The 13,289-nt window shown below is 45.9% G+C and overlaps 1 protein-coding gene across 8 annotated transcripts in view; it reads right to left on the bottom strand.

Moving 5' to 3' along the window:
- Ccdc149 (coiled-coil domain containing 149) overlaps nucleotides 1-13,289 on the bottom strand; it is a 91,031-nt gene that overhangs the window by 50,126 nt on the left and 27,616 nt on the right. For all 8 annotated transcript variants that reach the window (XM_047566249.1, XM_047566244.1, XM_047566245.1 and 5 more), the window contains exons 2-3: nucleotides 10,991-11,152; nucleotides 9,424-9,462 (exon numbers count right to left, since the gene is read on the bottom strand). In XM_047566249.1, the coding sequence (XP_047422205.1) occupies nucleotides 9,424-9,462; nucleotides 10,991-11,152 (201 nt within the window). The remainder of the gene's footprint in view (nucleotides 1-9,423; nucleotides 9,463-10,990; nucleotides 11,153-13,289) is intronic.

The raw sequence follows: 13,289 nt of genomic DNA, 5'->3' as shown, positions 1-13,289 counted from the left end.
CCTAAAAACAGCACAAAATGTGTCAGAACAGTTTGCACTATAGATGCCACAGGATTTTTTAATATTTTTTAACTTGTTCTTTTTAGATACACCTGACAGTAGAGTGTATTCTGACATATCACACGTGAGTAGAACTTCCCATTTTTGTGGTTGTACATGCTGTGGAGTTATACTGGTGTTTTAGTCAGCTTTTCTCTGCTGTGACTAAATGATCTGACCAGCACAGTTACGGAGGAGGAAAGGTTTATCTGAGGGCTCACGGTTTCAGAGGTCCTATTCCATAGAAGGCCAGCTCCATTCCTCAGGGCTCAAGGTGAGGCTGAATATGGCAGAAGAGCTTTGCAGAGTGAAGCAGCTCACATCATCAGGAAGCAGAGAGAGAGAGAGAGAGTCCACTCTCCAGACACGAAATATAGACCCCCTAGCCACACCCCAATTCCAATCTCCTCTCGCCACAGCCTACCACTTCAATTAATCCAGCCATACCCTACCACTTCAATTAATCCCATCAGGGATTAATTCACTGATTGGGTTAAGACTCTTAGAACCCAATCATTTATCTTCTGAACCTTTTTGTATTGTCTCACGTGAGTTTTGGGGGGACACCTCATATCCAAACCATAACGGTCATGTATTCATAGATGAATTCATAGATGAACACAGAAAAATTATGTCTGATTCATTGTACTGTCTTTCTTGTTCCCTTCATTCCCCTTTGTCTAATCCAATGAACTTCTATTCTCCCTTTAGTGTCCCATTATCGTGTGTTAGCATCAGCATATTTTGAATTTTTGGTATTTGCTTATTTCACTTAGCATGATCATCTCCAGTTCCATCCATTTAATGCCATAATTTCATTCTTCTTTAAGGGTAAGCAATATTCCATTGTGTATATCTACCACATTTTCTTTATCCATTCATTTGTTTAAGGGCATCTAGGTTGGTTCCATAGCTTGGCTATTGTGAATTGAGCTGCTCTAGACATTGATGAGAAGCCACATGATTTTTACACCTACAAGAAATAATGGGCAACTTTTAAATATAATTATTATCACATTTGGTGATGATCATCACTATTAAGGATTTCTACTTTCAATGGTTAGGGAATAAACACTGGTTCATAAGAAGAGATCTCAGGATACTAGCTGTAAGAGTGAGCCCTAAATATCTGACATGGGGAGACGAGGACCTACTAAATTCCATTTCTGTGCCACTATTAACAATGAAAAGATGGGTAAGGGGGGATTGGAATATGCCACCCCAAATTATGCCACTGCCACCAGGCTAGCTTGTGGGGAGCCTCCTTATCTAGCAGAATCAGACGAGGTTGAGCCACAGGACACAGCGGCAGCCAGCCACAGAGGACTGTCCCAGATCGCCGGGGAGTATGTGGCCCTGGGTGGGATGCTTCCCTGTCTGGTTCTGCGGTGGTTTCCCTGGACTGATGGCTCCCCTGACTCCACCCCATCCCGTGCTTCATAGAAGAAGCCCCTCCCTGCCTGGGCCCCTTTACCTGTGTGGAGCTGGGCAACTCCATGTTGTTAGAGGCCAGAGCTGGTGTGGCCAGACTCCTCACGCCCCCTCTCATTTAAAAAGAGTACTGGTTCTTGGGTGTTTATTGATTAGATAAGTTTATGTGTAATGGATTGATTTATAGCCAGCATCATCCTCTGGCTGTTAACCCTTTTCTCATCCACGCAGGACATGGCGAGAAACCCCCACACTAGCTTTTCCTTGCTGTGACCAAAATACCTGACAAGACCAACTTAGAGGAGGAGAAATTTACTTTGGCTCATGATTCCAGGGGTTCAGTCCAGAGTTGGCCAACGCCATTCTTGGGGCCCCAGGTAAGGCAGAACATCATGGCAGCAGGGCTTGGCGGAGACAGCTGCTCAGCTCCTGAGGCCAGGAGGCAGAGGGCAGGGAAGCGGGCCAGGAGCTGAACCCTTCTAGGACCACCCTCAGTGGCCACTTCCTCCAGCCGCACCCCACTTGCCTATGGTTGCCACCAGGTCTGTCCATTCAAACTGAGCTGGACTGACCAGGTTATGGGTCTCGAATCACTTCCCCTCTGAATATTTCTGCAATAACACAGGAGCCTCGGGGGACACCTCCCATCCAAACCATAACACGGCCACAGTGTTATCTGGAGCTGAAGGCAGCAGACAATCAACAGATGCAGGGAGAGTTCTCTACACCCGCTTTTCTGCCTAAAGTTGGAGCATAAACTTCCATTTGTGAAGAGGTCCTTCTCTCCAGGGCCTAGAAAGACTGCTCGCCAGAGACAGAGGGTCAGAGTGGGCACAGGGGAGCCTTCATAAACATCACTGACATAATCCTTATTTCTCTTAATTTTTTCCAGTATATTCCCAGTCGCTTTCCCACAATCAGTCATCCCCCAAAGCCCAACTTCCCTTCTTTTTTTATAAAGGCAGTAGAAGCTCCAAGTCTAACACTTCTTTGAGTTTTACTTCTTTTCAGCAAATTCCCATTGGACATAAAATATTAATAAAGTTGTATGCTTTTTTCCTCCTGTGGCTCTGTCTTTTGTTATTTAAATTTGCAGGTTGCAGTCACCAAACCTAGGAGGGTGGAGGCAAAACTCTCTCCCCAGCAGAGAAAGAAAAGAGAGCAGGTGAGGATGAGCTTCTGACCTTCACTGTTCCAAACACTGGGAACAGGAGTCAGCGGAAGGGACACCTGTTCTCACCTGAGTCCTTAACCGGTTCAGACCCAGGCCGGGAGAAGAAAGGCACAATCCCCCAAGTCATCCTGAGTCTTTGGAATTTATTGTATACACCCCATTCTAGTAATCCAGTCACAGAAAAATCGTCCCACAGCACAACATAAAATGAGACACGCCACAAATTCCTGTAACGCACCTCTCAATTTGCAGACTTATAAGTCAGAAAGAGAACCAAAAAATCAGAGAGGAAAAAGACAAGCAAACTCCTTGATCTAGGCACTTCCTCAAAAGAATAAGAAAAAAAAAAGAGAAAGACCAGATTTAGCAAATGCTGCATTAAAAAGGTCAACACCCTGGCCCCTTAAATCCACACCTTCAACAGGGCAAAGTACTAGATTAAGCAAGAATGCATTAAAAAAATGTTTGATGAATCATGGGGTGTTCTGGAAAGGTGTGATTGATAGCAAATCTAATTTCTCCTCTGCTGCTTTGGTCTGATGGTGAGTCCTGTGTGAACAGCAGTTGGGTGGAACTTGCTTTGCTTAGCAAGGGCCCCCTATTCAAAGCAACTGCCAAAATGATGACCTCTGCGACAGCAACAGCTTTCTTATTTACAAAACACAACCACAGGGAGCTTGCTCCACACTCAGCTCAGCCCGCCCTTAATCTCAGAACGCACACTTGCTAATGAAAGCATTTGCAGCCCCCCCCCCCAGCTTCAATGGGTTGGGGGGTATGCTATTTAAATAAATGTTAGCTTAATTCTGGTCATTATGATTCTGCTTCTGCAACTTAGTGGCTCCCTTGGTGGCTCCCAAGTTCTTTAGGCTTTGTAAGCTCAAACTTCCTTATATGTAAACTGGACGGGGGCGGGGTGGGGGTTTGCTCCTGCTCTCCTTACAAAATTGTTGCAAGGATCCAAATATCTTATCGGAAGGTAGGCTGGTGCTCAGAACGAAGCTGCTGTCGATACGATTTGGGAGGTTCTGAGCAGCCGGACCTCGGATTTCTTCCAAGTTTCCCCGGTGTAACGGTTAAGTTGTGTCGTTCAAAGTGTTGTGAAAAGAAACATCTCAAAGCACTAGAGGTCTTTGAAGGAAGTTTTAGGTTCTGAGCATCAAACCAGGACACATATACAAAGTCACTCTGATATGCAGTCACGGGGGAGGGAAATAAGCTTGACCAAGAAGACCTTTCTACTGAAATGAAAGGCTTCCTCCCATCCCGCCGAGGGCCACTGCGGACTCTGCTTTCTCCAGGGTTGTCATCTTGTGCATGTCACCGTATAAATAAGCCATCACTTTGCAGAGGCAAGAAAGCAACGACTCCCTCCTGGATCAGAAGAGATGCCTCCCCTGGTACAGCTGCTCGAAATCAAACAGGAAAAGACAAAGACCTTCAAGAGGTGTTTGTTTCTTCCAGGAGAAGTTTGCAGAGGGAAAATGTGCCGCTGTGACCAGAAAGGACCCCAACTCCTAAGAAGATTAACCTGAGACTATTTAAATTCTCCTTTGTCTCCCTGGGAGGAACTGCTTGTTTAGCAAAAGAAAAATATTTGAAGGGTCGTTTGAGATCTGGGGGTGATCTCTGGCTGCAGCACGCCGGGGTGCGCCGTGCTCGGTTCTGCCTGGAGTGACGAGGCGCCGTTTTCATTTCAGCGTCCCCCGAGAGGCCATTAGCAATCACTGTTGTCACGATTCCTTCACAGCTTCTTTACCGGATGATTTGCCATTGGAAATTGAGTTGTTTTAAAAAAAGGATTCCAAGTTCCAAAAGAAAGCCAGACAACTATATTTCTAGAACTATAAACATTACAGTTCTAGTCCATCCTCTAAGGAGGAGATTTTTAAAAGCAGGAAAATAAATCATGGCCAGATATTGGTGGCCACAGGAAGACTGGCCCGGTGTAAAATCCCGAGCTGGTTGCTGGTTCTCCAGTGTCCCTAAGCAGAGTGCTCTCAACAAGGCATTTAATTTGGGGGTTTCCAGAGTAGCTGGATGGATAGTTGATTAAGCGTCCTCCCCACCCAAACAGTCTAAGAATCAAAGAACCCCAACCTGATATGGAATACCAGGCTACACACTGGTGGGAAGTTTTGAAGGAAGTTTTAGGTTCTGAGCATCAAACCAGGTAGACCTGCTGTTAGCCTACTGTGCGCCCTCCAGTAAAGCACAGGAAAGGATTTTACATATCTGACATTCACCAATCACTCACTAACCACCAGGCAATAAGCATTATAAATAGTACCACCCCGATTGCTAAGAGCTTTGAGAACATGTTTCATGATCATGTCCATTTTGATAAGAAGGAAACTGAGGTTCAGAGAGGTTCCTCCGCTCGCCCAACATCACCCAATCAGCAAGTGGAAGGGTTAAATTTGAATCCATGCAACTGCACGCCAGAATCAAAGTCCTTGCCGTTTACTGCCGACCATGGCGCTGTCCTGAGACTTTATGAGAGACCTACTGCCATGGGACTTCAGAAGAGAGTTGGGAAATTACATACACGTGTGCAAGCATGTATGCCTGGTCTCCGGAAAGCACTAGAAAGACGAAGGATGTGGAACTGTTTCCGATCTGTATGTAAGGAAAAACCCCTGTGCTGTTAGAGCTCCGAAACGCAGCCCTGGAATGCCCAGGCTGCATGGTGGTCTGCAGGGCTCTGTGACTCCAGGCAACGGTTCGCAAACTCCTTTCATACGGGATGTGGGCCTTCTCCAGAGCAAAGACCCATGGCTTTCAAAAGATTCTCAAAGGCATTTCTGAGAGTATAAGAAACACCCGGCCAGAAAAATGAACTGAAAGACGGAAGACACCAGGGACTGATCCCAGCCACTTCCCCCTCCACGTCAAGAAAAATGTGGAAAAATGTGGCGGGAGGAGCCCAGTGAGGCGAGGTCACAGACACCTCCGTGCAAATCAAGAAACACCGCCTCAGAGTAGAGGTTGATGAAGATGCTCGGTGTGCATCTTCTCCCTTCCTAACACGGGCATCCTGCGACCTCCAGGTCACATCTGCTAGCCTGGCAGCCAGTTCTTGTTCTAGAGCTTTCCACTTATACAAGGTGCATTCGCTTTGCCTCTGGGGGCCGGGGGAGCGGAAGGTGGACGGTAAATCCTACACACGTCGCTCTGCCTTTGGGAAAAATGTGCAATATACTCTAAGTATGTAACGACAGGGTAGCCAGGTCACATGTGTGTGTCCACCTGCTTCCAGCTGATGACACAGTTTAGGAAATAGCCACCTCCTTCCCACACTGGCACGAGCGCCCCAAAGCTGACTGCTTCTGGCTAAATAGAAAGTTAGCTGCACCCAGCGCCTAAAAGTATAATGTGACATTTTCTTCCCCACACTGAACTAATGAAGAGGACACCTTAACACCACTCACCAAAGACCAAGCATGCCTAAATAAGTTAACAGAACATGAAATGTAAGAAATGTTTTAAAGGGGTGAGATGCTTATTCCTTATCATAGGATGATTTTTCCCCCACTACATACCAAGACATCTTCCCATTCCTTAGCCAGAACTCCCTCCCTACCTTTGGGCTATGGTTTTTCTCTCTTTTGCACTGATTGCCGTTTAACATCCAGTGTATTTTAATGATTTTGCTTCCTGTCTGTTCACAGCATCCCTACTGGAGTTAAGATGACTGGGTTATTGATTCCCCGATCAACACACCTCGGGGAATAAAAGGGGTACTAATAAATTTTGCTGCTAGGACAGGAGACATGAGTGACAAGGTGGATGCAGAGGAAGGGCAGCCGACACAGGGCTTTGGGCTGGATTTCTTCCACTCTCACGTCTTTCCTGTCTACATCGGCGCAGCATACCCACAAAGTGCCCTCTAAGGATTGCCTGAGTCCCACAGTCACCAGGAGAGCCGAGGACTCCGCCCCGGCCGGGCTCCATTGCCCAGGATTGTGTCACTTCTGGTGTGTGACCTCCTTGATTGCAGGTGCATCCTCGTCCCCCGTCAGCACTAATCATCTTGGGACTGACCTCACAGGGCTGGTGAGAACCAAAAGAGATCATCCACAGTACCCGGAACACAGCAAGAGTCAGCGGTGACCTGGGCTGTGGCTAGCTACCTGATGGCCAGGAGAACACATGCTGGTAAGGCCGTGTGCTCAGCATCCCTTCCCAGGGCAATGGCAGGAGCTGCCTTCTATCTACAGGATGCCTGTCCAAACTCGTCTGGCCCTGAATCAGGGCTCTGGCCTGAACATGGCCTATAGGATCTCACCTAAGGCCCTGGGGGCAGCCTGTGTTTAGTGGAAAAAGGTGGAGTCCACAGCTCCAGAGTAGCTGGTGGCCACATTTCCCATTCTGAGAAAGCGGGGCCATTCCAAGAAATGATGAGCCAGGCACCGTGGGGTGTGCCTGTAATCCTAACAGCTCAGGAGGCTGAGGCAGGAGGATTGAGAGTTCAAAGCCAGCCTCAGCAAATTTGGCGAGGCCCTAGGCAACTTAGTAAGACCCTGTCTCAAAATAAAAATAAATAAATAAATAAAAATATGGAGGAAGAAAAAAAGGGGGTGGGGTGGGGGTGTGGCTCAGTGGTTAAGCACCCCTGGATTCAATCCCATGTATCCCCCCTCAAAAAAAAAAGAAAGAATGATGGATGGAGATAGATGAGAGCAGAGCGGGGACCTGGGGACCTGAGCCCTGCTGTCCCTGCTCCTGAGGCCAGGTACCTGTCTGCCTCCCATGAAGGCTGCTGGACCAGCCCTTCTGAGGTCCTGTGAGCCAAGGACCTGTTGTTCTTTGGTCCAAGTTACTTTGAGTTCCAAGTGCAACCAAGAGGGTCCTTACAAGGACACATGTCTGACCAAGAGCCATGATGGATGGATCAACATGCTAACAAGGAATTGTTTTAAAAGTGCTGATGAGAGAAGGAGGGGTATGAGCTCATCCTGAGGCTCACCCGGGCCAGGCACGGCTAAGGACTCAGCCTGCATCAACCCATCTGCCCCTTACAGCCTCTTCATGTGGTGGACACCATAATTACCCCTTAAGGAAAGCTAAGATGTGGACACCCAGAGGAGCCCTCCCCAGGCCACACCACTGACCCCGACAGCCCTTCCACCCCAGGTGATCAGTGTGAGCCAGGTGAGCTCTCCCCTGCTGAAGGTCATTAGAACAGCCCTGGGAGCATTTCCTACACTGGCCCAAACAGGCTGGAGGGAAGGGCTTGTATTTGTGGCTGGGGTTTCTGCTTCTCCTGCTCAGGGAACCAGCCAAGAAGGAAGCAGATCCTAATAATAAGAGGATGCAGACGAGATAGGGTTGTCTCACAAAGTACAGGAGGCGCAGTTGAATGTGAACTTCAGAAGGATGATAAGTGATATTTTAGTGTAAGTATATCCCCAACATGGCGTGGGACACACTTTTATACGAAAAAGGTTTTCATTGGCTGTCTGAAATTTAACTCTCCCTGGGAGACCAGTATTTTTATTGCTTAATGAGGCACCACAGAGAAAACAAGGACTTGGCAAATCCATGAGACTACTGACCCTGCAGCCCCCGGGGCCTGCACTGCTTTGGAGCTTCTAGTTATAGAAGGCAGTCAGTTCCTTTATGGGTTATGCGGTTTAGAATTTCTGTCACTTGCATCTCCAAACACCCCAGCTCATGGAGCCACTCAAGGCTCCAACCAGGAAGGGGGGCTGCCCAGCCCAAGCTCCTACCACCATGCTAAATCCTAAAGGGACAGAAACCAGATGCTGCATTAAAAATGACAATGCCAACATTTGGGACCCTGAGCTTGTATTTTTAGAACTGTAAGAATGCAGCTTGACAGACTTACTGGAATTCATCAGATCCTCCTTGGTCAATGTAAATTTTTTATTATAATATTATGTGAATTCACTTAAGACTCCTTCATGAATACCAACAAACTAAAATTGTGACAAAGATGACTTCTTACAACCAAATACACCCAGAAATTCAGGAGTACAGATTTCAGTTTTTAAACAGTAATGATAAATTTCCAGGTCATTTTATTTAGGGAAAAAAAAAACATCAATTAGCTCCACAGAAAAATTAGACTTCAGATCAAACGTGGACCATTATAAACTAACCTCATAAACCAGGAAGGAGGGAGGAAGTGAGCAGCATTGAATGACAGGAGGGTGACCACAGGACTGGGTTGCTGTTTCAGAATAAAAGTCATGGGTATGGCAGTGTGTGCACTTGTGTGTACAATTGTGTGTGTGTGTGTGTGTGTGTGTGTGTGTGCATGTGTTGAGCATAATGTCCACCAGCATTGAAAATCCCAAGGTAATGAACCCATGAATTTTACATGAGGTGCCTGGTATATCTTCAGTGAACAAGTATCACATATACGATGGTCATTGACACTCATCAGCGAACACAGGGTGTTGGTAACCATTACAGCTGAGAATGGACAGATAATTCCTGTACCCTTGTTTGTAGCCTCCAGTTTGAGCCCTGCTCAAGTGTAGAGGCCTCTCATGACATGGAACACACCACCAACAACGTCACCACCCTCTGGGCTCCCCTGGAGCACACAAACCTATAAAGTGAGGCACATCCGAGCACAGAACAGCTCTGGAGTGGAGAAGAGTTTAACACAGCTGTCTTTGGATATCTTCGGCCAAAGGTCAAAGATAGGAGGTCAAAGATAAGATCAGAGAGTCTCTGATCCTCTCAATCGTTGTAAGACAATAATCTTAATAAGCTGAGAGTTATCGAAGATTAGGAATAAGTCTTACCTGTTTCCTCTTTTCAGGAGGAAGTGATGGATCTCCATCCTACAAAGAAGCAAACATTACATATATCTTATGTATTGTTAAGACTCAAGCAATTGAACCAAACTCTGACCTAAATTCAGACCCTCCCCACCACTACCAACCTGCAATCAGTAATGTGTTGAACCAAACTCAAGTATGCTTTAAAAAATGAATAAATAAATAACTGTACACTGAGCCAGAGTTATTTTGGAAAATTAGTTCCAATTAGGACCAAACCTATATATTTTCTAAAACTGTGTGAACCAAAAACAAAAATTAAAAACCAGAGTCTATCGAAATTATTTTTGAGCAGAGACTAAACTGAAATAACATTTAATTTCCTTTTCATTCCTCTTTTAAGTAGTTAGAACCAAAGGACAGGGACAGCCACCCTCACCCCCACTACCACTTGAGTGTTCTCTGTGAGCAGAATACTGTGGGGCTGGGGTGGGGGATAGGATTTGGTTCACAGAAAAAAAGCACTAACAGAACTTTCAGTCCTGTTAGACTTTATGATTTTTAAGGATTGAATTGCTCTCTCTTGGAGCCCTTGGGGAATATCTCAGGGAAATAAGCAAATGCTCACTAAATGCATACTCCAACACAGATGTGCTCCATGGACAAATCCACATTATTTAAACCGGAGGATTTTTCTATTCTGTTCCTGACCCCAGCACGTGATGGAAACTTAGCAGTACTGTCTGCACTTCAGAGACTGCATTAGTCAGAGGGTGGGGGTGGAATCAGGAACACAAAACATGGCCATGTAGTTGGTATCCTCTGCTTCCGTATAATCCTTGAAAATCTTGCCATATGAAAACCTAAAGAGAAATCTTACAGCCCCAAATAAGGGAAAACTTATAAAAATTTGGATATACCCTTACTATGAATGACTATGCAAATGTTTCAAAGAATGAGTTAAATCTGTACCTATGGCCTAGAAAGTTGTCCAAAATAAAGAGCAAAGCAAAAAGGGCATGTTTTAGACTAACATTTGCACGGTGCTGGCTGGTAGGACTCTGCCCCAAAGGAAATGTCCCCCGCCCAGTATAGTGAGCACCATGGAAGTGCTCCCTGTCCACACCAACCCAGACAGCAGCCACCAGCCACTGGCAGAGTCTGAGTCCATGAAGTGTGACAAGGGAGACTGAGGAAGTGAGTTTCTTACTTTGTTTCATTCAAATTAATTTGGCTTTAAATTTAAAGAGCCACATGTAAACAGTGGCCTCTTTATCAATGCAGATTTATAACACAAATCCTCCTTAAAATAAAAAGTCCATATCAACGAATTCGTGAGGAAATAATCACACAGAAGCAGATACGTACGCATGCGTGTGTTAGAGGCTCCGAGCAAGCAGCCTGGAGGCATATGCCAGTCACCAAAGGTGGGACTAGACTGGGGCAGAAACAGGTGGTGACTTTCAATGCACTTTTGCACTTTGGACTGTTTGAATGCGATCATTTTTTTTTTTTTTTTAAGATAAAGACCATGAAATCACCTTTCTGTCTCCACGGAGGGCACAGGACAGTCATGGGTTGGCATACTTACGATCAGCTCCCGGTACTTCTTTTTCAGCGACTGGTGGCGTTCTCGAAGCTGATTGGCCATGAGCTTGAACTGGTCCCTCTCCTGCTGGCAGGTGTCCAGCTCCTTGGACAGGATCAGCAGCGCCTCCTTCTTACTCTCCAGCTTCCTTTTACACACCAGGTACTGCAAAGCGAGGCACCAAGAGCGGGTCAGCCGCGGCGTGGGCTGCGGTCTAACTCCCGACTGCATTTTCGGGGAGCGTCTAGCCGGAGGTGACATCGTGCCTACAGGTGCTACAGTGCCTGCCGAGTGATCCCCTCCAGGCAGAACTAAAACCTTGGATATGCATGAACTTCAACAAACTGGGACAGATATAATAATTTAATTGGCAAATAAGTTTAAAAAGCAGAATATTCTTTTAAGTTACACATAGGTAAACAGATGGCTGGGCTCCAATTCTGTTTAGGAAGATGCAGAAATTCTATAAGATAAAGATAATTAAAGTTTTGTAAAAATGATCTCTCAATAGTAAATTATTTGCCCAAGTTTTTAGATTTCTTTCTGCTTTTCTGTGTTTTCTAAAATTTCAAGGATAAACCCAAATGGTTTCTATAATAAAAAATCAAAATATTATTAAAAATCATTTAGTTGGACCATAAATCACTTCACAGATTGCTCCTTCCCACAAAACCCAGCAGACATTTCCTCACTTATACATTTGTTCACGAACTCAACCTTGATACTGCAAGTTTTTCTATGACTCAAATGTAGAAACCAGTTTCAGCAGCCAAGTATTTCCGCCAGGCTGACTTCTCCCCCAACTGTGCACTTGGCCAGAACTTCTGTCTCCTGGTTAGGGGTTTTCTCCATCCTTCCTGCACCCCAATCCCCTGCACCATGAACCAACTGCACCTGACGATCACCTCCACAGCGGCCAGTGTGAGCCCACTAAGGACTCTATTTTTATTGGATATATTGCACCATCTGGCGTTATTCACACATGTGAAATGTGGTACTAAATACCTTTTGAATTTGCCCCGTAAAAGACCAAATTCAGAGCATTCATGAAAACAATTTATAGTTTCATTATACACTCTGACATGAGTACTTTGTCATTATGGACGCTCACACAAAGCAGAGAGGGAATCAGCACCCCCGTACCATTTGAGTCAATGCTCTTTTATGGACAAAAAGCATTACTCATATATAGTGCCTGCTCGCAACTGACTTTGTTAAGTTCAATTTCAAATAAATGAAAGGGAAAAAAGAGAGTTTTGTGCATTAGCGCAATTTTTTTTTCTAGAAAAAAAAAAGTAATTGCTTAGCTTCAAAAACAAAGGGGAAAGAAAAGGCATTCTGAGACAGGCTTGAGTTCTAAGAGAGGACACTTCACCTTGGCTGAGCTTCATCTCTGGCAGTAATGAGGTTGGAATCCTGCCTTAAAACGTCCTGGATTTTGAGACTTTGACATCGTCTTCATGGAGGCGAAACAGTTCTGTTGCCAGAGTGATTTCTCAAGAGTAAAATCCCAACGAGTAAATATCAGAGGAGAGCGGCTCAGAGACCTACCCAGAGACATCCTGAGGGAGGTATTGAGATTTCACAGGAAAAAATACCATTTGCACACAAGTGAGCAGATCTGCCCTTGTCCCTTCAGCTCCTTTTTCTGCAATCAGCAGCCTCAGTTGTCAGGATTGTAGGTGTGGGTGGCACTAAGACAGTCTCACCTTCGTCCCTTCAATTTATCAGATTTAAACCCAAGGCCCCAAAGACCCGCAATGTCTTTGACTTGGGGTACGAAGACCCCGATTGTACAGAGACACTCTAAGCTGCAGTAGGGAGGATAGGCTGGAACATCTGATCTAACAAAGGGACAGGGAAGGGCCACTTCTTATCGGCAAAGTGGAAATTTGAGTCCCCTGGCTTTGAATGACTGTTTGTTAGGGTTCAAGGGAAAAGTCATTTCCTCCCAAGGTCCATGGGGGACCTCAGAGCCAAGGGGGCAGCAACAAGCCTCCCTGGCTCTGGGTCTAGGGTGCCTGGAAGGGAACAGGCCCTGCTAAGCCCTAGTGGCCCGAGGTGTGAGGAACAGAGGTCTGCGGTGCTACTCCGTTGACAGCATGGAAGACAGGACAGTTACAAGCTCCATCTACAGATAAGAAAGCAAATACAGTCTGTATAGGAACCAAAGCCACACCAGGTAGACAGCAGTCTTCAGAGAGTCAATGCTGAGCCAGGTGCGATGGCACATGCCTGTAATCCCAGTGGCTCAGGAGTGCAAAGCCAGCCTTAGCATCTTAGCTGAGGCCATAAGCAACTT

The sequence above is a fragment of the Sciurus carolinensis genome, chromosome 10 (assembly GCF_902686445.1).
Source record: "Sciurus carolinensis chromosome 10, mSciCar1.2, whole genome shotgun sequence".
Lineage (NCBI taxonomy): Eukaryota > Metazoa > Chordata > Mammalia > Rodentia > Sciuridae > Sciurus > Sciurus carolinensis.
The sequence above is the reverse complement of the archived record's forward strand: the minus strand, read 5'-3'. Positions and strand labels throughout refer to the sequence as shown.